The 27,200-nt window shown below is 34.8% G+C and overlaps 1 protein-coding gene across 1 annotated transcript in view; it reads left to right on the top strand.

Annotated features, from left to right (window-relative positions):
* Positions 1 to 27,200, top strand: part of PTPRQ (protein tyrosine phosphatase receptor type Q) — a 122,120-nt gene that overhangs the window by 23,604 nt on the left and 71,316 nt on the right. Inside the window, exons 19-35 of the mRNA XM_056515959.1 lie at positions 379 to 490; positions 1,185 to 1,411; positions 3,566 to 3,635; positions 5,622 to 5,821; positions 7,190 to 7,439; positions 8,587 to 8,715; positions 9,459 to 9,605; positions 11,351 to 11,523; positions 13,886 to 14,099; positions 15,257 to 15,409; positions 15,513 to 15,692; positions 16,501 to 16,608; positions 19,026 to 19,307; positions 19,974 to 20,156; positions 20,823 to 20,924; positions 23,175 to 23,295; positions 26,965 to 27,125. Coding sequence (XP_056371934.1) covers positions 379 to 490; positions 1,185 to 1,411; positions 3,566 to 3,635; positions 5,622 to 5,821; positions 7,190 to 7,439; positions 8,587 to 8,715; positions 9,459 to 9,605; positions 11,351 to 11,523; positions 13,886 to 14,099; positions 15,257 to 15,409; positions 15,513 to 15,692; positions 16,501 to 16,608; positions 19,026 to 19,307; positions 19,974 to 20,156; positions 20,823 to 20,924; positions 23,175 to 23,295; positions 26,965 to 27,125 — 2,812 coding nt within the window. The remainder of the gene's footprint in view (positions 1 to 378; positions 491 to 1,184; positions 1,412 to 3,565; positions 3,636 to 5,621; positions 5,822 to 7,189; positions 7,440 to 8,586; positions 8,716 to 9,458; positions 9,606 to 11,350; positions 11,524 to 13,885; positions 14,100 to 15,256; positions 15,410 to 15,512; positions 15,693 to 16,500; positions 16,609 to 19,025; positions 19,308 to 19,973; positions 20,157 to 20,822; positions 20,925 to 23,174; positions 23,296 to 26,964; positions 27,126 to 27,200) is intronic.

Genomic DNA, 27,200 nt, shown 5'->3' with positions numbered 1-27,200 from the left:
TTTGTTCATTCTTTCAAAAAGAAGTTTTATAATGCTTCATATTTACTTTGATAATACAGAATAATTTGGTAATACAGAAAAACCTCTATAGATACATCGATAGGGGACTCTGGGATAAAATTAATAGTTAATTTTGTTGTTCTTTAATATTGAATGTTGTTCACAACTTATGAAGTGTAGTTGACAGCAAAATACTGCAGTTAACAGAGGTAAGCAGCTACTTTTAGTAATGAATTGCTCAAAATTTTCTGGGGTTTTTTTATGCTTTGTTTTATAGGATTTTTTCCTGTTTGCTTGTTTTGTTTTGTTTTTGAGGGGACGGGGTTCATTTTTGTGATTCTTCGTAAAAGACTTAAATAAATCCATGTCCTATTTTAGGCAGATTTTTCCAATACTATCCCTGGAACAACATACAATGTTACAGTTTCTGCAGTTTCTTCTTCAGTCTATAGTTCACCTGCAAGTAGAACTGTGACAACAAATGTAACAAGTGAGTGAAAAATGACTGATGAAATTTTGTTAATTTTTTAAACTATGCTTTCTTATGTTTATTATGTGCGCAGTAATGTCCAAGACATTATAAACTTATAATTATATTTTGAAAAGTCATTAAAATTTTTCATCTTCTCTAACCATTTAAAATACACTGGATCTGTTCTATGAGAGCTTAAGAATTTTCAAGCTTTTGAAAAATTTGCTATTGCATCATGTAATAATATCCAGATTCTGATTTATATCTATTTTGGTACATAAAAAAATGTTTAGAGCTATTTCCAAAAAAATGTAGCCAAAGCAGATGTGTTTTTTATAGAGTGCACTTTAATTGAGTGCTAGAATATGTCAGATGTCAAATTTGCATTAAACTCTGTTTTCTTAACAAAGATCTTGAGTAATAAATTTTTTGCATTCTTATAGAAGAATGTTTCTGGTGCTCCAAAATTAACCTAACAATTTCTAATAGGACTCTAGCCAGAAAAAAAAAAAAAATAATATTCAGAAGTACATCAGTTTTCAGTAGTTTTATGAGATTATGGTGGCAGATGATTTAATTTCTCTGTAGAATCTGTGAATGTGTCTCCACTCTCATGAACCTTAATTAAAATTTATTTTACATGTGTGTGTTTGTGTGTGTGTGTATGTTGTATGTATGCATATATATAATTTTTAAAAATTTTTTTCTTTAGATCCTGGGCCACCCATGTTCCTTGCAGGTGAAAGAGTGGGCTCTGCTGGGATTCTGCTGTCATGGAACACACCACTCTATCCAAATGGGAGAATTCTCTCCTATGTTGTTAAATATAAAGAAGTCTGCCCCTGGATGCAAACAGCTTATACACAGGTCACAACAAAGCCAGATAGTTTGGAAGTTCTTCTTACCAGTCTTAACCCTGGAACAACTTATGAAATTATGGTAAAAGCTTTACAAATGCCTCTCAGTACTTTGAATTCTGATTTATTGTAAGTTGTGTGAGTTTATAGTAGGTTCCTGTAGAGTTTTCTGAGGGACCATGTTATTGACTGCTGCCATATAACTAAATATATTAGCAAGATATTTTTTTAGTTGCGTTTATTTGAATAGTGTTTTTAAAATCTACTAAAAATGTTCCAGTTAAAAGTTGCAGTGAAATGTTTCTTCTTCTACTGATATTCATGTTAACATATGGCATTATGTGATAAAAGATAAAAAGCTAAGGGTAGAATTTTTGGAAACATCTAAATCCTTTCTTATCTTCATTGAGATTTAATCTTTCAAATTACTGGTGTGCTTTGCATATTACATGTAGATTACTGAATCATCTCAGGCACATCCCAAAAAAACATGTCTTCCATGTATGGAACTTGTTTGCATTGAGATTAGACACTCCTGATCCACCTCTGAACTTTTCATCAATAGATGACCTCAGGTGGAAGAAATTAATTGCTACTCTCTTGGCAGTATTTGCCAAGCAGTTATTTGCCTGCTTGACTCTTTCATAAGAACCTTGTAGAGGTTCCTCTTTTCAATACCAAGAATTAAATGAAATTATGTGTTGATTTGCTTCTTTCCATTCACTTATGCTGAAGCTGCACATATGAGGTAGGAATTTCCATGTCTATCTTAATGCTAGTTTTGTTTCTGAGCTCTTTCTACAATAACTACCTAAAGATGAGGAAATAAAAACAATGTTTAGATGAGGACATAGCTTAAGATTTATACAGTGTAATTTAAATACTGTTAGAACCCCCTGAAGATCTCCAGTCAATTTCCTCAGCTATTGCAATTACCATAGAATTCATCCTGAGGATGGTTCAAGTCATTGTCCCTGTGAAGCATCAGTAGGTAGGGGTGGCTGTAGTCATGAGGTGGGTGTGCATGTGTTTGTGTGCCTTAGGAAGGAACTAGCCAGTGACACAGCTTCTTCTTGACATCCTAGATTAAGTCTTTGATGCTACTTTATATTCCTTGACTGTGTTTGTCTATTGTAGCTTTCTCCATTTTTAAAAATTTTTACAGTCTTTGAAAAATGCACTCTTTAGTGCCAGGTAGTGATTAGAACAAGTTTCCCTTTCTCTCTGAGGCCTTCTGTTTTCCTTTGCCTTTGCTACCCTCTGTGGGCTCTCTATCACTTGTACAGTGCTCCACACTTCATTTTGCACACCTAGCTCTTCTCACCCTGTGTTCCCCCACAGTCAGCACTGTCAGCTCCCTAAACCCCACGGCCACACCTTTGGTGCCTGACATTGCCAGCTATAATCTTGCAGGAGAGCTTTTCACTTTGCTCCTTCTTCCCCACACGTCTCACCTTCACTGCCAGAATTTACCTTTTGTTGTCCCTTTTATTTCTTTTCAAATTAAGAAGTTAGTCTTCCTTCTTTTTTCTTTGTAAGTACTGGATGCCATGGCCCATCACTGAGTTGAATTGTTACCAAACCCTATGTTGCAGAGCTAATGGTGTTGTTTTGTTTATCTCCATAAATTCTACTAAAGTCTTGATATGTTGCTCTTCTGTGGGAAGACTCATCCATGATTGTGAGTGCTGAAGCATCTCCATCATAAAGTGCATCTACAGTTCCCTTAGTGCCTTTCTGTGAAAAGTCATCTTTTCCTTGGGTTTCTGCTTAGAGGAAGGTTGACCTTCTCTTGCTAACCTACAGGAGACAGAGAAATGAAAGGGATCTTGCTGTCTTTTTTACCCTTTTAAAGTTATAGTAAGTAAAATAGGAATGCAGAGTCTGGTTTAAGTGTATTGTGGTAAGAAAAAAGGAGTTTTACTGATGTTATTCTTGCTGTTGATTTTTGCATAAAATAGGGACTCATAAAATAGGGATCCTCTTTTGATGTGTGGATATTCACATGTGGTTTTCTCAATTTCTTATGTTGTTACATACTTCCTCCCTTTTATTTTTTATGTTTAAACATTGAGAATAAATTATACAACACAACTACAAAGGGCATGTTCATTTGTATATTTATAGTTTAAAAGCTAAAAGCTGTATCTCTGTGTATCCTTAGGATTTTCATATTCCCTAAAACTGTATATACTGTAGATTTTTTGATGTGGATTCTTTCTTTTTTTTCCTGTAGGTTGCTGCTGAGAATAGTGCTGGTATTGGAGTGTTTAGTGATCCTTTCCTTTTTCAGACTGCAGAAAGTGGTAAATTTAATAAAGCTGTTAATTATTTTGATTAAAGCTGCTCTAATTTGTTCAAATAAATTTACATGATAAATTTCATACTTGAATAAATTCCAATGCATTTAGAACAAAATCTTAATTCTTATTCTGTCACTCAGTGACAAAGGTTCTATTTGCTAACAGCATCTAGGGTGTGCCTATACAGGTGTTTGTTGTACACAAAGTCTGTTTTTCTTAGAGTTTTCCAATACCAGTTTCTAGGTAGGCAGCTTCCAGAAAGCAAAGTCACAGCAGAGCAGAGTACCTGTCAAGTGCATCCATCTGCTGTTGCCTGCAACAGTTCTGGGATACAGACTTTGTTGTAGGATCAGTCAATCTGTATTTGTTTAGTGATGGGTTTGAAGCAGCTCAGCACAGAATGTGTTTTGTTAAACTTTCATGTACTTATTCTGAAGGTAAAAAAAAGTCTGAAGTGAAAATTTGAGTTGAAGATTTAAATACATTGTCTGAGTTTGCACAATCTTTACTGATTTATTGCTTGTTATCTCGCTCATGCTTCAGGAGCAGTTGTGCCTTGGCTGACAAGCTCACACCAGTCCACTTGTGAATCAGTCTCAGTGGAATACAGAACTTGTGCTGCCAAGGCAGTGGCTGTCCATCTGTCTTTAGGCTGCTTTCTGTTTCTGTGCAAGCTGCAGAGTGAGATATCTTAATGGTAGAAATCATTACTCTGCACGAATAAAGCAATAAGTTCTGAACCCAATATAAGAAGAAATAGTAAACTTGCCATATGGACATATGTGAAATCATTATTCTTCACTATTTGTGCATTATTGCTGGTAAAAAATGTTATTTCTATGAGCTTTATTACTTACTCATGCTTGAGAGAGGACAGCACTGGCATTTCTCCATATGAGAACATGAGCTTTTTACTTTTGGAAGCATTTCTATCTACATTTTTATTAAACCTAAAATGCCTAACTATAAATGTAATTTGAAGGTTTTTTCGAAGTCTAGGCTAGTTTTGTGTCATGGGTATAACATTTATATTTTTGCTTTCTCAACTATTTTTTGTTCTAATTCTTGATTTGATGGCTAAGGAAAGCCAAACATCTTAATCAACATAAAGGTGGGAAATTTTAAGTGAGAAAGTTAACCAGAAGACCAAATTATTTAAATATAAAGATTGTGGTTTGGGAGGAGGGGAAATGAGGTGAAAGATCTGGAAGAGATTTAGCAGGACTGAAAGCACTAAATATGAAATTTGGAGGAGCTGTCTCGATTCACCTGTAGAAAGTCTGTAATTGTGGAATGCCTTACTTTTCAAAAGGAGTGTGAGAAGCCTTTCCTCCTTAGAAATAAGGCAGCTATTGCAGGACTTGCTGCTGACTCTGCTATGTATAGGCAGCAGTAAGACAGGGCCACAGGGCTCTCATTCACAGGGGAGTTCAGCATGTAAAATAGCATTGAAAATCTGATTTAGGTCCTGCATCTCATTCCTTTGTGCTGTGATTAATACTGATGCTCTGAAAAGAGTCCACATAAATTGTCATTGACACAAAGAGCAACATTATGAAGCAATAGTGAATATCCCAATTGAATTGAGTTACTTAAAGCTACCAAACATCTGTGTACAGCAGAAAAGATAACACAGGTAAAGTGAAATTAAATACACAGTGTTATCAGATGCTCTTAACCAGAAAGGAAAAAGGGCAATTTTTTTCTACTTCTGCAATAGTAGATGACTTGATTCTGAGAATATTTTTAAGTTGACCAAATCAATTACTAGATACATTTTATGAGATCAAAATAATTATATTTCTCACTTAAACTAGATTTAAAAGTAGCTGGTTGTGTATCAGCTACTTTACATGTGTTTGTGAATGATTTTTATGTGTTTGCTTCAGAATTTGGGAGCTAGAAATGGTATTTAAAAAAAATATTTGCTATTTTTCAGTGCTGAGAAGAAAAGTTTATCTCACTGCTTTTGTTTGTTTTGTTTTCAAGCTCCAGGTAAAGTAGTGAATCTCACAGTTGAAGCCTTAAATTCTTCAGCTGTAAATCTGATCTGGTTTCTCCCTCGGCAACCAAATGGAAAGATAACTAGTTTCAAGATCAGTGTGAAACATGCAAGAAGTGGAATTGTAGTGAAAGATGTCTTGGTTAAAGTAGAGGACCTTCTGTCTGGGAGGTTACCAGAGTGTAATGTAAGTGCTATGAACCTTTTAAATTAGAAATAGACTCAACCTACAGAATATAGTTTTACATTTAAAATTTGAGACATAAAAATGTGGAGGCTTGCTTTTCAAAAAAATTCAAAAAACCTTACAAACATAGTCCCAAGACAGGATAAAATGGATAAAGAAAAACCTTTCAGAGAAGTTTAAATGGAATGCTTTTGCTTGAAAAGTTCAGTTTAATCAGAGTAAAAATATTATGAAAGGCTAAGTTTGGCATCTTTTTAACAGAAAATCATTAAATAAAAAAATTCAGTTTTTTCATATTTCTATTTTTTTTGTTTTGTTTTGTTTTTGTTTTGCACACTATTCAATTGGAAAAAAACAAGAACGTAAGGAGGATTTTTGGTTCTTTTTGTATTTTAAAAGTATGCTTTATTCTGCATATCACATTTCAATATTTTTTAAATACTTCTCATATCAAAATAAAAACAAAACATGATTAGCAGAGTGATTTTCAATAATATTGTTGTAGTCTGAATTATTTTTATTGTTGAACTCAGACCTGCAACCATTGTATCCTTTTGTAATTTCTTGAAGAATAATTTTTTTTCTCTTTTTCTTTATTACTTTGATCACAGTTTTGCAATTACTCAAATGTCAAAACGTCAAGTAACCAAACTTTTTTTTCCTATCTTTTTTGTTTTTTTCCAATTTTTTACTCTTAGTGCTTTAATGAAAAGTGAAGTTTTAAATTACATAAATTATCATAAATTTGGTTTCAGTTTTTATTTGGGGGATCATTTTTGGCATTGCAAAGGTTCCTGACACCAGGCTGATTTAATTCAGCACTAAGAAGTCAGGCTGCCACCTATTGAATCATAAGCATTGGTCACCACAATGCCTAGCAATTTTTCAGAGTTGTCTCCTGACATGGTGGATTAAGAAACTCCTTGTCTGGTTTTATCCATGGTGTATGTATATATGATATATGCATGTATATATGTATATGTATATATATAGAATATATGTATGTTATGCATGTGCATGCACATGCACATATACAACATATATAAGATGCAAAAGGACCTCACTAGGGAACTTTTTTTCAAGAGAGCTGAATGCTGTAAATGGAAACTGAGAATAATTAAATGAATCCTAGAGAGATGCTTCTGTTCAGTCAGATTTGAGATCATTTTGAATAAGGCAGGAAACTGTAACTGTCACTAACAGGATGCACTAGCACAGTTTTGCTTAAATTTGGAAACTGAAGTACAAAAAGGAAAACCAATTTAGGGAATTTTTTTCAAAGATGATCTGCCTTTTTTTTTGTCTACACGTATTTACAATTATTGGTTATAGACGCACCTTATTGTGTTTCACACTTTGTATTTATAGGATAAGAGTGAATCTTTTTTGTGGAGTACTACCACTCCTTCAACTACTTTTGGGAAATCCACAGTTCTTACTCAGACTACAGTGGCACCAAGTACAGAGGCACCAAGTGAAATTAGCTCTGTTTGGAGTGAACCAATCAGCTTTGTTGTAACTAACCTCAGGCCATACACCACCTATCTCTTTGAAGTCTCTGCAGTTACCACTGAAGCAGGCTACATTGACAGTGCAATCGTCCGGACACCAGAATCAGGTGCATTAAATACATATGGCTTTAAAATGGCAATAAAATTCTCAGATTTATGTGAAAAACTTCAAAATATAAGTTTCATTTTCTGCTGCAAGATACTTCTGCTCCAGTCTGTCTTTAGCTGCATCATGCTTTTGTATTTTCATGACTTCTTAATTTTACCTGATGGAATAATTTGAAAACGTATATATATTTATGTATCTTATAATGTACAGTGAGTGAGAGTTCACTTATTGTTAGGAGTCAAAGATGCCAAAATTATGCTCAGGACTTTAAATTGTATGAAAAATGAGGACAATTTAAGAACTGCAAATAATAGAATAATGGTAGAAGAACTGAAAATAGAGATGAAGTGGATAGCTGTCAGGCATAATAGTCTAAAATTATGTGTTTTGTGTACACAGAAATGCACTTAAAGCTTCTTGGCCTTTGCAGAGAAATAAGCAATAATAAAGAAAACTCCTGTGCTTATGTTGCCAATCTGCACCTATTGCAGAAAGTTGTTCAGTGGTGAAAAAATCTTTAAGCTCCAAGTGAAGTTCAGTTTTGATTACTTGCAATGTACTGAGAAGTTGGAATTGAAAACAATTGTCCATGAGAAGCATTTTTATAATGGCTTAGATAGTGGGAACACTGTTAATAGAGCTACACACAGAAAGGCATTCCAGAGGAATGTTATTCTGGCTTTCTGTTTGCTAGTACATCATTCTTTTGCTTGACATGGTTTGATGTTACTTGGTTCCCTTTCATACATACAAAACAGATAGCACTGTTCCAATAAAAAGAAATTTGATTCCCTCCTAGTAATGTTCAGTTGAATTGCTTTGATAGAATTTCAATAGCCTTAGTTTGCTGTATTGTCTAGGGCTAACAAAATTTTGGTCAGTTTCTCTTCTATTGATTTCAGGGCTAATTTCTAGTTTATTTTTCACCTTTGTCTCTTAGAGATTATTTGCATATTATCAACACTCTTGATACCTTTCCTGAGAATTACTTTAAAACAAATTAAATAATTGTAATGATATGTTTTTACAGTTTCCCTTCACAATATTTCATGTTTATGTTTAAAATGAATTGTCTGATGTGGGGCTCTTGTACATCCTAATATAAAGTATTTTATGTTCAAAGACTTTTTCCAATATTGTTTAAGTTCCAGAAGATCCACCACAGAATTTTGCCAAGAGCAACATTACAGCGAAGTCTTTTTCAGTAGTGTGGGACCCACCAACCATTGTAACAGGGAAATTTAGTTACAGAGTTGAGCTGTATGGACCATCTGGTAAGTCAGAGTTGATGTTATCATTTCTTTTGATTTTTCTGTGATTATTTCCTTACACATTCTTTTGGGCCTGCCAACCAAAAATGAACATTCAAAAGCAGAGTTATGTATCCCTTTTAACTATGCTATGTTTTAACGGTTTGTAGATTAATTTTAAGGGAAAAGTCAATCCATCACAAGGAAGAGTATAAAGTTAAATTCCTAAGAATGGAGAAAATTTACTTCTCCTCAGTCTTTCAGAGATGATAGGTTATACACAGCTGAATTGCTGTGCTTATATATCCAAACCATTCTGTACCTTACCTTTACTTTTTTCTCTTTCTGTTAAAAGATTTCTGGAGAATTTTCATTCTCATACAGTATGCAATCAACTCTTTAAGTCTGTTATGATGTTTTTCCATTTTTTTTTAAACTCAGACATGTATGGATACAGAAATTATAGAACTGTCTGTAGTTAAGTAAGACATAAGCTGTATTATATAGTTTTTATGGAACCACATGGGAAAAGTAACTTTTTTTTTTTATCTCTTCCTCTTAAGACCCACACCTCCTTGAAGTGGCTTGTTTGGTTGGTTAGTTGTTTTGTTGTTTTATTCCCCATATATTCAGCATTATTCCACTGAAGTTGATGCCCAGTTAGCTTTTCTCAAAACATATTTGTCCTTTCATTTGTTCATCGTACTGGAAAGTACCCATGGACAGTCTGTACTTTAGACCTAAAATCTCTTTGTTTTTAATTCCAGGTCATGTTCTGGATAACAGTACGAAAGACCATAAGTTTGTGTTTAGTAACCTCGTGCCGTTTACAACATACGACGTGTATGTGGGTGCTGAGACAAGTGCTGGGGTGGGACCAAAGACCAACCTTTCAGTTTTCACTCCTGCAGACGGTAAGCAGGCATAGAGAGGCAAAACAAATGGATTGAACTTGATGAAGGGTTTCAGTTTTCCCTTCAGAGCCTTTAAGGTACTTTGCAAAGGAGAGAATGGATATAAGAGCACTACAAGAGATAAAAAAATTACAAAAAAACCTAAAGACAATAAATCAGCTGAATATTATTATGTCATTCATTTATTTGTTTTTGTCGAGTTCATCCTCTGTCAGTGCATTTATCTGCTATTTCTTTCTAAATGAAAGTAGTTAATTTTGGATGCAGTAATTAAGTTGCAGGGCCCCCTCTCCCTCGTTAGATGGCAGCAAGAGGAAAAGAAAGAGCAGTGCAGATTCCCGCTGGCTCCTTCAGCCCCCAGCTCCTTGTCAAAGCTCTCCTTTGACTCATTCCCCCCACATCCAAGACCCCATCTCCATCCCTGATGGAGCCACCCTCCCCAGCTCTGGGGCAAGCCCAACACCGAGTTCTTGTCCCTGAACAGTCGAGTGCTTGGTGCTGCCTCTGAGCCCCCGGTTCTGTGCTCTGGGATTGTGGTCCCAAATAATCAACTCACCGGGCTAGAGCCCATGGCTGCATGGAAATGCAGTTTTATCTACATGTGTGTGAGATTGTGTGAGATTCTTAGTCAGCATTTGAGGATGCAAGGAGGAAAAACTGAGATTGGCCTGTAATAAAGAGGCAGTTTCAAGATGGTTATTTCTGTCTTATGTTTATGCCACACAATACAAATTTAGAAAATCTGCCTCAGGGATTGCTGGCAGTGTTTGTTGTCAAGGTGTAACTCTGGGAGGGAAACCTATCATTACTTATTGTGCTCCTTCCTGAATGATCTGCTTTTGGCAGCTGTCAGAGACGATTTCCAGAGATGACCCAGTACAGTTATTTTCATCTTGTCTTGAAATGCACTGTCAGAAGCCAAAGGGAATTTTGGTGGCTTTGGGATTCTTTTAGCATAACATAGATTGTCTTATTTTAATGCCAAATCTAAAAATCCTCTCTATGCAAGTAATTTCAAAATTGTCTTTTATTGAAGTGTATTAGGAAAAAAAAATTATTTCTGCATCAAATCTGAATATCATTCAATTGAATATAAATGTATTTTATCTCTGGTGGTCCTATGGAAATTAAAGTATAATTAAGACTGAATATTTAATGAAGAAATTATATAAAAGGTAAATTTCTATCTATAATTTTTATATATACATATTTTATATCTATAATGATATCCATATATAATCCATATACAATATATAATATAAATCCATATATAATATAAATAAAATTATCTAAACCTAAATAAAAATATATAAACCTTTTGTAAAAGGGAATTTAAAAGCTGTATCATATTATTTTTTTCCCCAGCTTTTACTTCATTCTAGTATGGCTTTGATGATTTTAGAGCTAACCTTTCATTTTCAAGTATACTTATGATTCCATATAAGAAAAAAGCAAAATAGTTTGATTCCAATCAAGTAGACCTTAGCAGAACTACCCTGGTTTACATCACCTTAATCTCTGACCATACTCATATACATTTTATGTGTTTAAAAAAGTGTACATTTTTTAGAACTGTAATTTGTTTGCTAAGAAAACTTGTGAAGTAAGTCTCTACACTGTACAGGGTCTGCTCAAAAGATAAGGATGTGAAATTTGATTGTCTATTGTGCTCTGCATACTGTGCTGAAAAACCTTGTAATAACCACAAATGTTTAATGAACTCAAATATCTTTTTGAATATTTAGTCCCTGGTGCTGTATCAGATTTACAACTAGCAGAAGTGGAAGCCACATATATAAAAATTATTTGGAGGAAGCCACAACAACCAAATGGAATCATTACCCAGTACAGAGTTAAAGTAAACGTGCAGGAAACACTCATCATTCTGGAAAACACTATTCTTGGAGATAAAAATAAGGTATTCTTTTTTTTTTTTTTTTAATAATATGGATTTTATGTTAGATTAAATTTGCTCTCTGCCTTATCTGACACTTACGAAATGTAACTAGCTTCAACAGATAAGTTGTTGATGTTTTTTAAAGCCAGCTTCCTCAGTCCACTCTCTTTCTCTAACTTTCAAAAACATTCCAATAATGCTGTGTCCACAATATGAGAAAATAAATCATTCTGACAGAATGATCTAGCTGATGAAGGCAGGAAGCCACAGCCCACAGTCTTGTCCTTCTGAGTCCTTGAGTTCTTTGTGGCATAGGACTATAAGGAGTAAAGGTTTGGATGCCTAGATGGATACACTCAGTCAAACCTCTAGAAGAGGTGGGTATGAAGCCTGTGAATTCAACAGAAGTGTCCAAAGGCTGGTTAAGTGTTCTGCTAGCAAGGATGACAGGCATAAACTTTCTGTCTCCTTTTGTATCCTTAAATTCACATGTGTGATGCTACATGCTTAACTCCATGCTGTGGTTGCATGCTAAGGATATCTGTGCATATCTATGTGTGGGATCATATCTCCTAGGGGGCTTGGGCTGTCAATCAGTCTAGCTTCTCGATTTTGGGTGCTATGTGCTTTACATGCTTAGAGCTTTACATGCTCTGAGTATGCAGCACAGAACTATAGACCCCTAGCAGACATTCAGCTCAGGATTGAATTCTTTCTGAGGCAGGGCTTTTTGGGCTGAATTTTGAAAACAGGTGCTCAAAGTCTGCATAACTCCTTATTTGTTCAGACAGTGATGTCTTTCACTGGATCTGAATTGGAATCTAAGTTCTTGATGTAGAGCTCAACAAAGGAGTTCACTTTCAACTTGAATGATATACAATTAATAGAGCCCTGGAGCCAAATGTTAAATAAGGAGCATGGGGAAAAAATATTAGGATAAGGATCCATTCATTAAACCAGGCAGGCATCCTTGGAAAAGGAAAGTATATAACTCTTTAATTAAAGATTGTATCATAGTCCAGATACAAAAAATTGAAATAGTCTGCACGAAAATGTTTTAGTGATGGAATTTCCTAATTTTTGAGTTCTCAGTGCACTAGCATTGCTGCTTTATAATAATTTATTGAATGTAATTTTCTAATTGAAAACCAAAGTAAATAATAAAAAACCTCATCTTTATCTAGAACTGCATTGAGCACAGCTTAGAATAGCTACAGGACTTGAACTGGCAGACACATTGTGCTAAGGGTACTCAATAACCAGTAGCAATAAAAACCTATTTTCTTATACATGGAAAATCCTCATAAGCAAAAAGTGCTTCCATGTGGCCTACTATTTTGCTACAAAATACTGGTGAAGATGAGTCATACACAGTTTTTGGTACCTGGGGGAGATTGATGCTCTGTCTGTGCCTGTGGCTAATGTACCTCATGTTAAAGGAGTAAAAAAGTGGCTTTGCCCTTTCTCTACCCGGAGTCCACAGGGAAAGGACGAATGTGTATTAGTTACATCACTGTAAAAGCATCTCTTTCTGGCAATGAGATGGGCCATATGTGTGAGTGGGGAGTGTTCCCGATGACAGCAGAACAATTCAGAGATACTCGAGTCCTGGATTTGGTCCCAGATTTTCAAGGGGCACGAAGATCTGGTGCTAACACACCATTTTGTACCTATGCTCTAGCCTCTCTCTCTTTTCAGTTTTTGTTTCTCTTCATTGTTCTTGCTCTACTTTTATCTGCTGCCATTCCTTTCCAACATTTGTTCTTTGTGTCTTCTGTCCTACAGGCCCCTATATTACTTATGTCCCTTTCACTCTCTCTTTTCACATATATACACACCCTTATTTTTCTCTCTTTTTTATTTTATTAACTTCTGTTTTTTGCCCTCCCCTCTTATTCCTTCTCAGAGACTTAGTCAGCCTGCTAATCCTTTTCTTGAAGGACTGGAAGGGCCATCTGAAGTTCTCTTGTTTTCAATGCCTGCTGCCTTTTTTCAAGATATAGTTAGTACAAATAAAATCTCCCAAGAACAAATGTGTATCTATTCAATATAGCTCCAAAGATATAGCTTTAAAATTAAAGGCCTTACTTTAAAATTGCCATCTTAATATAAGTTTTAACTTTATATTTTAAGAATTTTTTTAAGAAGTGGTACTTGATTAAACAATAACCGGAATAAAATATTGTAGGCTGCTGGCAGCTGAACATGTTTGTGACAAAGACTATATTTTTTAAAGTATTCTAATGACCAATAATGTTTGATTCCAACATTTACACAGTATCTATATGCATGCACAAACATACAAACATTATTTCTATATTATATGTAAATTTAATTATAAAATACTAGGTTTGTGATTTTTTTTTATATTTTTAATTTGTAGTATCTGATTGATTCTTTGGAACCATATGCAACAAATGAAAATATCAAATCTTCTTCTCCCCCTTGGAATTCAATGGAATCAGACAATGATTTGTATGAAGGTTCAGCTGAAATGTATTCCAGCATTCAGACAGCTTCCCCAGTAATATTTACAAGTGTATCTGGTGATAATTTGCCTGTTATAAATGGAGCTGAAGAGCTACATTCTGCTTTGGGTAAGATATTTTAGGGTGTTTTTCTACCTGCTTCTTTGTTCTGAAGGACCCCCATCACTGTCCCAGATATGATCTTTAGCACATGGTTCAAGCAAATTATAAATGGGTCATTTGCTGGAGTCAGATTTTTTTACTACCAAATAACCTTCTGAAGCAAATGGGAATGCCACACAGGCAGGAACTAGCCCCTTGTCACCCAGCTGACCTTCTTCCTAGTGAAAGGAGCACCCGAAAGCCATCAGCCAAGCTGCATAGACAATCAGTTATTACAGTTGCCAAAGCAGGTGTGATTGTCAGGGATTAACATATCTCCAAGCCCTTCAGAGACCTTGATTTCTCTAAGCCTTTTGACTAATAGGTTTTCAAATGTCAGTGAAGGTAAATAGGTCAAAAAGTTACAACTTTGCTATATGGGTTACAAACAGGTGGAGATGACCCCATGACATGGTGATGTCATTAGCGAGTACACTTGTTCTGTATTATCAATGGACCACTGTTTCTTCACCAAGTATGGATATTTACAAATCACTAGGCAGCCCTCAGCTGACAGGCAGGGATTTCAAATACCACTCTAAATTTTTACAGTGTTTTGAACAGTGGAGAGAAAATAAAGGTTTTTGTTTGGTTGGTTTTTTTTGTGAATTATTTAGTTAAGTCACTGAATTAATCTGTATGTGCCAGTGTCTAAAACCAGAATTTAATCCATTATTTTAAATAACAGTGGATATTTTCTGTGATGTTAATCCTGAAGAATCTTCTTTGTCATACACAGAAAATGTACAGTGTTTTAAATGTAAATCTTCCTCTTATGGTCTCATTCAGTTTGAGGTATTGAGTTGCTAAAAGATGTCTGTGTTGCTGAAAATTTATTTCAGCCAGTGTCTGTTGTGATCTACCATACAAGTATTATTTTATAGGAGTTATAGTAGTTAAAGCTGTTGACAATCCAATTTTCAACAGAGTCTGCTGATTTCTCAGAATTTAGAATTTGATTTAGAATAAATAGAATAAATAGAATTATTTATTTAGAATAAATAGAATTTAGAATTGATTTAGAATAAAATAGTTCCAGGTTATCATGCCAAAGTGAGCTTAGAATGCATAAGAAATAAAATTTCTTTATGAGTAAGTAGCTGTTTCTCTCTATTTACTCACAGATAATCAATATAATATCGACATTTTGGCTGAAGAGCTGTCATATGTTATAGAGGGCCTCACACCTTTCACAGATTACACAATTAGTGTGTCTGCTTTCACTGCTGTTGGAGAAGGCCCACCATCAGTTCTTACAGTCAGGACACTCGAGCAAGGTAAATTGTAACTCTGGTATTATCAAAGTTAGCATTTCACTGAGTGTTTGAATTTTTTAGCAATTTATTTACTTACTGTTCTGTTTTTATGTTTTTGTTTAAGTCCCAAGCTCCGTACAAAATATATCTTACAAGAATATTAGCTCCTCCTCTATCTTGCTGTATTGGGATCCTCCAGCAAATCCCAATGGGAGAATCATTCATTATACTGTTTATGCTATGGAACTGGATACAAAAAGAGCATTTCATGAAACAACTTCAAACAACAGCTTACTTATGACAGGTACAGTGTCATTAGATTAAAGAAATACAAAAATCTAAACATGCGGGTACATTTTACAAACTTATTTTTTCCAAATTTATATAATGTAGCCATTTGAAATGTATCTGGATAAAATATCACACATTCACATACATCCACACACACACAACAAAACTGCATGTAAAAACAAGGTTGGGACACTACTCAGATTTGTCTACTGTGAAGGAATATGTAGGGTATGTGAGATGGGAGAAGAGGGCTGGTTAAGATTAACAGTGATTTTTGAAATGGTACAATCAGTAATTTGTAAAATGGATTTCTCCTTGGAATATTTGCCTCAGTCTCCTTTGTTCCCATAGGAAAATATTCCTAAATTGTCAAGTCTTTTTTGGATTTGGTTTTTTTTTTTTAATAGTATTTGTCCGACATTAATAATAAGTTTCTTATTTTAAAGTGCTTATTTTTATAGTAACTGCAGCAAACACATTCTTAATGGAGTTTAATTTATTTATTGATGTTAATCCGAATAATGCATATGGACAATTTGGATGTTCATATATGCATCCTTTGATGTCGTTGACAAATTCTTTAAGCTATTTGCAGGGCTGAAGCTAGTTGACTTACTTCAAAATCTGCTGATTTAACTGCATGCCAGTTTGACAGTCACCAAATAAATGGTTTAATGTACATATTCTTTTAGGGGAAAAAGGTGTATAAAAAACTCTCAGAACAGTATCAGGTACTATAGTTTTATAAGTAGCTATGACAAAAGTCAACAGTCTTGTTTGTGAAGTTATGAGTTAAGATTTTTTTAAATTAATCTTTTCAGGTTTAAAAAAGTACACAAATTATAAAATGAGAGTCGCAGCCTCTACTGCAATTGGAGAAAGTGCTTTGTCTGAAGAGAATGATGTTTTTGTACGAACCCCTGAGGACGGTAATATGTTGTTTGCAATGATGATTTATTTTCTGTACTGAAGTTTGTGTTTGTTCAAAAAGAAGACTGGCACATAAAAAAAGGGGGAACAAGGTGTATAAATAAAACCAATGTTGAAATTATTAGTCTTCTATCAGTCAGTGACTTCATTCAGACCATTTTTAGGTAAGTGCTAAAAAAATAATGAAAGCTGCAGCACAATCTGCAATCAACTAATTTCAAATGTGATAGACAAATGGAAGGAAAGCTGCAGAGCTGAGGCTCCCTCTCTCAAAATAATATGTCCCTAGTACCCATCTAAATCATAATCTTTGTGACTCCATTTTATCTTATTTTTCTTTTTGTTATCAGGTATAAATTAGGTTGGTTTTAAAGTATATGAACATTTCAACAATTCAGAGGCCATATTTCTATTTGTAGGCAAAGATGCTGATAGAGTGAAGATTTTCTAATGCTGAATATGACTGGTTATAATAATAAACAGGTTTTTTTTGTATAGGTTTTATTAATTTTAAGACTAGTCAATGATTTTAATGTCAGGTATAATACTACATTACAAAGATTTCTGATTTCTGACTCTTACTCGCAAGGCAGTTTTCAACCCATGAAGGCATTGGGGCAAGAGCTGGAGCTGTTACTGGCTTCTGCAAAAAAAAAATGGGAATTTGATTTGCAGAGCAGAGCCATGAATATTAGTCTTTTCTTGTTTGTATCAAGTTTGTATTTACACCGGTTTCAGCTAAGTTATTTCTAGGTTTACTGAAGTAATGCAGAGGGTGATTGGCCAATTGTCATTTATCTCTCTCATTTTCAAAAGTGCTACAATATAAGAAAAATAATTGAGTGTAACTATAGGAGAGAAAAGGACTACAGGATTAAAACTCATGGGTATCTATGAAGCTTAAGTGATTTGAATAACCACACAAAATACCAGATTAAACAGTGAAACTTAAAATAGTTGCAAATATTTTTAAAATTTACATTCTCCTATGCTGTTAGATTTTTTACAGAGGAAAGGCATATCACAAGAACAGAAAATTACTTATACTTATATTACTCTTTTCTCTGAAGGCTTACAATCCCTTGCCTGTGACTGTTAAAGAAAATTTTCTAAGTAGAGTTTCTCTGTTAAGAGCCAGTAGCCAACTGTTCACTCATTCATAAAAGAGCAAAGCAAGGCTTGAGGAAACTAGTGAGAAACCCACCAAGAATTCTTGTCTTTTTATAAGGCTATGCATAGTTGTTTATCTTCTCTTTCTTGTTGTTTAGCTTTCCTGAAGTAATTCAGGCTGAGATTCATGTCTCCTAGGAACAGAAATTTGTTTAACTCTTGAAAATAGAAATATGTCCAAATAAAAGATTCACTACAACTGTCCTAGATAACTTGCATTAGGATGGAAGAAACTAGGCTGTTGCATGTAAATATTTTACTATGCCAGATAAATGGCAAAATGCATTTAGATTAAAAATTAAGCTTCTTCATATGGCAAATATTCGTGTGGGTAGTCTTGTTATCCAGAGAGCAGTGATCTATTACAGTTAACATTTTAATGTACTCAGAAATCAGGAATGAAAGTGATTTGTGAAACCTTTCAGGCAAAAAAAAATCATTGTGAATTCTGAAATATCTGCAAATGGGTATTTGTACATAAACGGAATCCTATGATCCTGAGTAGGTTGTATATTTGTATCTTGATTTTACAGATTATTTCAGGGGTGAAGTGGTGAAGCCTTCAGAGGAATCAAAGCTGACATTCAGAGCTGATTTTGTTCATAAGTGCAGCCCACTCACTCCTTCAACACTTCCAAGCCTTATTAGCTCACTGGAGTCACATGAACTCATATATTGCTGGTAGATTTAGCCACACACCACCCTGGAGCTGGACTTGCTTTGTGCGTGACCTTCACACCAGAGTATGCAAGATTTACAGTGGGTTCACTAAAGGGAATTTAGTTTCTGTGCATACAGTCCTTTTCTTGGTTCCAGAGTTGATTGAGTGAAATACTAAGGGTGGTTATTTACATAGAAAGCAGTAAGAGCACATTAATCCCAATTCAAAGAACTGATATGAGGACGAAAATGAGAGGATTTGAAGGATCAGTCTGCAAGAGACTGGTAGAGAAAATAATTTTTTTTTTCTTAATAAGTGCAGTTTCAGATAGATTTAGAAGTGGATGAGAAAAGAAATTCCAGAAAAGCTGTCATAATGCAGAAAGATACCTAGTTTTATGAGTGGAAAAGAGACATACCAAAATCAACTGAGGAAAAGTGATAAGGCTTTGAGAAGGAGAGTGAGAAAATGAGTGTAGCCCTTTTGATACAGTTAGGATCCAATGTCAGGATCCAATAGGTTTATGATCTCAGTTTTGTATTAAATTATTTGAAAAGGTTTTTTTTTCTGATTTCTGTGTTGCAGAACCAGACTCCCCACCTCAAAACTTAGAATTAATAAATGTAACTGCAACAGAAATAAATTTGAAATGGTTACCACCTGAGCAGCCTAATGGTCTCATAACTCACTATGAAGTTCTGTACAGCGATTCCAATGATTTTTTAATTAAGAATACCTCATCTACAAGTATATCACTAAGTGAAATGAAGCCATATACTCTCTACAACATCTCAGTAAGGGCATTCACCAGACTTGGCTATGGGAATCAGTCATCTTTTCCGCTTCTGGTCAGAACTTCTGAAACGGGTGAGTATTTTTTAAAAAATGAAAATTTTTGACAAGACTTTGCTTTATGATAACCTTTGATGGCTAGGAGATAAGTTTTAATAATTTTAAAAGTATTTGCTTGCTTTGCAAGGCAGTGAGTTTGAGCCCTGTTTTTTTGTATACTAAGCAAAAATTTGAGGCCAGGTGCTTGGTAAGGGATGGGGAACCAAGAGCCCGGGGGTCCCTGGGCCAGCTGAGCAGAGGCCTTGCAAGCCAGGACTTTTCTCACCACCCTGCTGCAAAGAGCAGGGGGCAGGAGAGGCAGCCAGGGCCAGTCTGGAGTGCCAAACACCTCACGCTGATGGGGCAGGTCTGAGGCCAAGCCAAGAAAGAAAGTTCACAGGTTCAGTGAACAGAACAGTAACCAAACCCAGTTCCAGTGGGCTCTATCTCACTGCCTGCAGTGGGGGACCCTGATTGCCACATCAGGACCGGATGCAAAGCAGGGACTGGATCAGTGGGTCCATAGCCAAGCACAGCCGTGACAGTGATGGAGCTGAATTTAGATTATTTCTATCATTTTTAAAAATTACCTTGTTGGTACAAATCCAAATGTTTACAACGTGTTTCATTGCAACTGGTTTATACAAATTCTTTCCAAATCAATGAAAATGACACATTTTCTATAATTTTTTTTTCTTCTAGTTCCTGATTCTGCACCAGAAAACATAACCTACAGGAACATCTCATCCATGGAAATTGAATTATCCTTTCTTCCACCACCCATTCCCAATGGAATCATACAGACCTACACAATATATCTCACAAGGACTAATGGGACTGAGCAAAGAGTTATAAACACTACTCTTCTGACACTGCGTATTACAGGCCAGTATATAACGCTCTGGAACTTATGGCAACTGTGAGTTTTTCTGAGAAGTGTGCAACAGACAGAGATATATTAGTTCATTGGTTGGACCTGATCCTTCTTGCCTTACAGAAAGTTTTTTGCTCCCAGTCTGAGAAATAACTTGTGTGCTGTGGTGAAATGGGCATTGAATGGTATAGAGTCTAACATATTTCATATCACTGTATTTTAGATGTTTCATGTATAAGAAACTTCAATAGGTATGCTTTCATTGTAACAAAGTAAACCTTCAACTCACCTGCATATCTTTCTGATCTTATTGTGGATAAAAAACTTCCTTTCCCACTCACCTGTGCATCTTTTCCTAAGTTCTGTTGTTATTGCTGAGGCATGGCACAGCAATTAATGCTGGGACCTCAGTACCTTCACTGCTACATTTTCAGAGTACAGCCAAGGACAAATTGCAAATCATTCTAGGAATATGAAGTAAAAAGTGGTAATTAGGGTTATTCCCCTTCTTTTGCAAAATATTTTGTGTTCCAAGCTTTCCCAGTGCTTCTTTCAGTCTCTAATGACACAGATCAGTGATATGCTTATTCAGCACTTCAAAAATACTTATGGTCCATTAAAAAACGAATTTGTCCCATTGAATGGTTGTTTTATTGAATTATTCTTCTTTTGTTTAGATTTAAATAAATATACAGAATATACTGTAGAAGTGTCTGCTAGTACCACAATGGGCGAGGGTGTTCGTAGTTCACCTCTGCACATACTAACTGATGAAGATGGTAAGTCAGAAGTTTTAGTGCATCGTTTTCTACCTCCATTCTTAATTTACTCTTACATTTCATGCCAGATGTTTTTAAGTTTTATGCACTTTTGTTGGCGGTTATGTCTCTCCATTTCTATCTGTATCTATGTATCTATACACAAACACATTTATCTATCTATCTATCTATCTATCTATCTACCTGTATATTTGTCAGTACAAGCTGTATGAAATGCTGCAATTGCTGTGGATGGACTTTTCATCTTACCAATGTCTTATGACTCTGAAGAATCTTAATTTACTCATATTATTTTAATCTAATACATGACATGGTAGAATTAAATATTGTACTTGGTTTTTCAGTCATGGAGAGCTGGGGAAGAGGAAAAACACAAAAAGGCAGTTTGAATGATCCAGAGAAGTTTCTGTGGGGTTTCTTGGGGGAGACTTTTGTATTATTCATGTACAGGTGCACATAGAGAGATATGAAATTATTATTGTTATGAAAATGCTCAAAGCTCATCATCTGTAGCACACGACTTCCAAATTGAGCTGGGGCGTGTGCAGGCTGAGGATAGAACGCAGCTGTTGTGAACCCTGCTAATTTTTATAGTTGGTCACAAATCAGCAGAGGAACTTTAGAATTATAGTTGTACTTTCAGTACACAATGTTGTTATCTGAACTTATCCTTGGTCATCTCTTTAGATTCTGCAAGGGAATCCTGAAAAAAAGATTATAGCAAAAATCTTAATTTAGGAGCCGTGAGTCACATTTTGGAAAAGGTTGTGTCTGTTCCTCTCCTTTGCTTCAGGAGGAAATCTCTGGGAACCTTTCTAAAGTGGCACAAGCAACCCACCAGTCACACTGTCAGTAAAAATACTTTGCTCAAGAATTATATTGCTGGAGCGGACTGAAAAGAGCTAGATTGGATAAATCCAACTTTTTTTAGCAGAAATTATTTTTGTTTAGAGCTATGTGATTTGTATTCTTTAGCAAAAAAAAAAAAATCTTTGAATAAGAGGATGAATTGTAAAATGAACTAGATATGTCACAACGATGTGACAGATCTTTTATTGTACAGCCTCTGAGGATAATATAACAAGTAAAACACAAAATACAGCTGTCAACATTTTTCACAGGTAAATACACTTACTGAAATCAACGAACCATTGTTCATGAAAAATATGAAATAGTTTTTTCTATAATATAAAGAGTTATAAAACCTTTATGCCAACTTTCAAGATAGTGAAGGGAACAAGAAGTGAGAAACAACAATATTTATAATACACCACATGTTCCGTATTCACAGGAACAGAGTGTTCCAAAGTTCAGACCAAATGTTTCATAGATTTGCTAATAGTTATGCTCATATTCTCAATTTTCATGCATGACTACAGCTATGACCTGAATTTTTAGTGCATGATGCTCTTTGGTTTAATTTGAGAAAAACAAATGCAATTCTAGTATTCATAGAGATACATAGGTCCATGGATCAAGATGCAGATAAACATTCATTTCTCAATAACATGCTGATAATAAAGCAGTATCATTTATGCATACATTAGTTATTTTTCCTCAGTAGAATGAATACAAACCTTAGAAAAAAGCCAAACATTGTCTAATATTTTCATTTATTTACAACGTTTCCCAAGAGTCAGGATATGGTGTCATCAAGGGATGAATTTTAAGGATCTCAGTGAATGCCTATCTTTTCATTTGCCCTTGTGACATGTTAAATGTATGGATGTGGTCCTTTTTTGATGGAGTGAATAGATTTTACCACTGTCTAGTATCCCACAATTTTATCATCTCTCAATGACATACTTACCCACTTTTCCACCTTTTGGCACTTTGTAGAGTTCTTTACAGCACCTTTTTTTCCTCAGAGGAACTATTATGCTCTATTTTACATGTGTTAATTTCTATAAAACTCTTGCTTTTATTAGAAGGGAAAAAAAATTACAGCAATGTACTTGGGCAGTAGGTGAATCACTGTGACCTAGCCATTGCTCTGTTTTCTCATGAAGTACTTTTACCATTGAATCACAGAAACAGATGTTCTAACACCACCATGAAAAATCTTCTTTTATCATCTGTCAGAAAAAGGAAAAGAAGCTGTGCCTTAACATTAGATGATGGATACTGTACCAGTGTGGTACAAGGTTAACTTTCTATCACAAAAAATTCAAAGCCTGTTTAAGGATGCTGCATATCCCACCAATCTTAGCTGTTTAACAAGATGTTGTGTCCTGTTCTCTCATTTTATAGCTCCAAGTTCTCCTCCACAAGCCCTCTCTGTAAAACAGTTGTTGGGTGTCACTGTGAAGTTGTCATGGAAACCTCCACTGGAGCCAAATGGAATTATCCTCTATTACACAGTTTACGTCTGGTAAGATTTTTCTGGAAGTAGTTCTGAGGATAAATGCTAATCTGTAACCTATCAGGAATGTTAGGTTTTTGTTACACAATATGTTGATTGCATGTTTTGGGAGAGCACATATTCATCCAGCACTTAAAGTACTGGACTTTTTAATATGCAAATTCAGAGGAGCAAAAAACAGACTTTCAACACTTTGTAAGCATTTTCAACATTTTTTTCCAAAGGTTATGCTCTAGCAAGTGAATTCAGATTTAAACTAGAGCATGGTTCCTCTTTTCATTATATTCTGATTAGGCCTGATTCAAGGCAGGGCCATTGCAGAATTGTCAAGGAGATTTGAAATAGGCTTAAAATGGAGAAATACTTCCTCCTTTTATAGATAGAGTGTAAGAGCCGTGTTCAGAATTCTTGTATATGCTATCAATTATGTCTACTGTTATATTCTGTATTTATTACATTCACAGAAAACAAATATTTTTAACAGATGCTTTTCATTTGTGTTCTAGTTTTTTTCCTATAACCTTTTCTATAATTATTTTTCCCCTGATATCCTCCTGTGATATTTTTTCACCTTTACAAAGGATTTTTGTCACTTTAAAACTTGCAGCTTTTGTCCTATTCCTTGCAAGAAATAGTTTGGTCTAGCAATGTGGCATCTCTTCAAAGATTTGTAACTTCTACTGGGAGTGAAAACATTTTTTATTGATCAATTTTAATTTATTGCATTTATGCTTTACCATTTTATTGCCACGACTAAGGTGCAGGAAGCAAATACTAAAGTGCATAAGATGTGAACCAGATGTGCAAATCCTCAGTTGTTATGGGCAAATTACTCTTGAGCTTACATTATTTTATTGTTATTTCTTAGTTTTGGAGTAGGGTTTGGCCTCAGTCACTACTGATATTTTTGTTTTAATTATAATTTCTGGTTAAATTGATGATGAAGTGAACAGAAGCAAGCTCTTCTTTCCAGGAAAGTTGAGTTTGTCTTCCCTTGGTAGTTCTACACTACTGGAAATATCTGTTGCTCTTTAAAATAATGACAGTCCTCAAGCTAGGGAAGAGATACTTCATGATAAGGGCTATGGTTTTGATGCATGCTGTGTTCAAAGGTTTCAGGTTATGCAACTTTTCATCCTTATGTTCCCTTTTAACTTACTGCTTTTGTTCCTGTGAGAAAAGATTAGGCCAGAATTTTTTTAAAAAACCAAACTCTTAAATGATCCATCTTTCTAAATATTGCAATCAAGCAATCACACAGCTTCTTGTTGTAAGCCTTGCCCCATATTTTTTTTGCTCTGTCTTTTCTGTGCTTACTGTACCATACCTAAATTTAGAGAGGCTTTAAGGTATCATGTTAAGGCAAGGACATTGGAGAAAAATTCCCTTTGCCTTCAAAGGGGTCATAACTTCACTCCTTCCTTGACAGGGACAGAGGGGTGTGCAGGAAGGAGAGTAATTTTAAGTATTTAAAAGAGTTGTCTATACAGTTTCATCAAATGCACTCCAGGGGGAGATTTGACAAGGCAAATTGCTGTGCCATATAGCTGCTGCTCTTGGGAGGTATTCAATATATTTTGGAGGACACTGTTAATGCCAGTGCTCCTCAGTAAAGCAAAAAGAGGAAGGTTACTACAATTGTTAAATAAATATTCTTTCACTTCACTTCAATATTTTGCAGCAGTTATAGAGAATTTGTTAACTTTTCTTTAGCTGATTTGGAACAAGAATCCACAATCAATAGAATAGAAAGGGTGATGTTTGCAATGTTTTCAGTTATATTTCAAGGAATTTGTCACAGGACAGAGTGGTTTTGGATGCTAGCAGGTAGTAAAGCACCTTTCTTCTTTCCTTGAGCCTAATAACTCATAGTACCTCAATGCAATTTTAAAGTATTAAAGGTGCAATTAATAAAATTGCTAAACTTGTATGTAGCTTTTCCCTTTTTTTTGGCATTATCCTTTTCTGCAAATTTTTTGTGAGATACTTGTTGACTAGGTCTATTTTGAGGTACAGATTTTTAAGAACATTTGCTACCTGTCTTTGTCAAATGGAATTATGGAATTTCTTAGAATCTGTGTTGTCTGCATTTATGAAAAATGTGATTTAAAACCTTATTTTTCTTCAGTAAAATGTCAAGGCTTAACTTATTCTGCTAGATACTTTCTTACTGTCTGTGAAGGCTGCACTCACTTTGATCAGTGCTTTCTTATTTTTATTGCAATCTCAATTGTTTCTAAACAGAAAATCAACTTCCCTTGAAATACTTCAATCTGTTGTTCTTCTTTCTGTGCCTGGTTGTGGAAATGTTTTTTGGCAACTCAGATGTAAGAATGCAGTTACTCAGAGTAGAAATGTTTGCAACACTAAGCTGTGGATTTTCTTCTTACTTAAATTATAGCCAGATATGTATTTCCATACTAAGAATACCTTGGGCAAAGATCCAGGAAAAAATGTCTTTCTTTGTATAGAGTTTGATAACTGCAGCTGCAATCTCTTGTAAATTTTACTGACTATTAAAAATGTCAGAAGTTTGGGAAAAATGTAGATGTTAACTTTTCTCTGTTACCAAGAGTGTTTCCCATGTCAAATGAAATTCCACTCAAAATCTGAGGGTTAGGGAGGATTTTTTTTCATTCTCATACATTTTCTCATTTCACTGGTTTGTTAATGTAACCTTATTTCAGATATATTAGATGGTGATCTTTGCTAATGGGACAGTCACTCAGTTATCAAAGGATGAAAACTTTGTAATTTTGAATTATTTTTTCTTGTTTTTGGTATTAGAACACATTGTCATTTGTGAAGAGCTTCACAGTGACTCCTGGAGCAAGATACTGGGTTTTACTTATCAAATTATCATCTGTGTCTGAAATCCTATTAGAGACACAGGACACCCACTCATACAGAAATCTTTGAAGGAATGGAATGTTAGGTTTTTATTTTCCTCCTATTTTTTTCTTAAAAGATTATGTTAACTTTATGAGGAATGTAAGACTTTTTCAATTCAAGTTATTTATTTCTGTACCTTACTTTACTTTCTGATAATCATTTCATACCTATGCTAATACCAGTGTTTTATTAATGTTACATCTTACAGTCTTTCTAGGCGGGTTTTGACCTGACTGGAGTTCCATTCTGATCCTCTGCTACATTCCACCAGAATTAACTCAGCACCAGCTAATTCCTGCTCCATATCATCTTCTATTATTCCATTTATAACTTCAGCCTTCTGACCAATTTCACAGAGTCACAGTAGGGCATGCTCCCTGCTATAATCTTTTTATATTTCGCTATTCCTGTCCAGAGAGACAGTTTAGTTATGCCCTACTGTGTCCTTCCCAAGGGTACCACATAACCATTTGAAAGCAGTTAATAGATAGAAACACTCCTCCTTAATATTTCATATAATCATTGTTGATGTAATTTGCAAACATGGGGTTTTGAGGTGTTGGTTTTTTGTTTTATTTAAGAAATAAAATGAAGAGCCCTCTGGTGATGCCACAGTACAAAAGTTAGCTTTTCATCATAAAAGACAAAAAGTCATCCCAGCCTCTTTTAAAAACCTAAAGTACTTGAATTTAACACAATATTACATTTTTCATTTTTGCAGCAAATTAATTATATATATGGAGAGAAATGGTGTGTGTAATGATTGATAAAATACTTCTTATTTAGGAATAAAATGTCAAAGAGGAGTGTAAATGTAACTGAAACATCACTGGAATTCACAGATCTAGAATATAACTATGAGTATAGTGCTTACCTAACAGCAAGTACAAGATTTGGAGATGGCAACATAAAAAGTGATACTATAACATTCAGAACTTCTGAAGGAGGTAAGCTTATATACAGTATGAACGTTTATTTTCATTCAGCTTTAAAATTCTGCCAGCCTTACTTAAGTTAATAAA

The sequence above is a fragment of the Oenanthe melanoleuca genome, chromosome 1A (genome assembly GCF_029582105.1).
Source record: "Oenanthe melanoleuca isolate GR-GAL-2019-014 chromosome 1A, OMel1.0, whole genome shotgun sequence".
NCBI classification, from domain to species: domain Eukaryota; kingdom Metazoa; phylum Chordata; class Aves; order Passeriformes; family Muscicapidae; genus Oenanthe; species Oenanthe melanoleuca.
The sequence above is the reverse complement of the archived record's forward strand: the minus strand, read 5'-3'. Positions and strand labels throughout refer to the sequence as shown.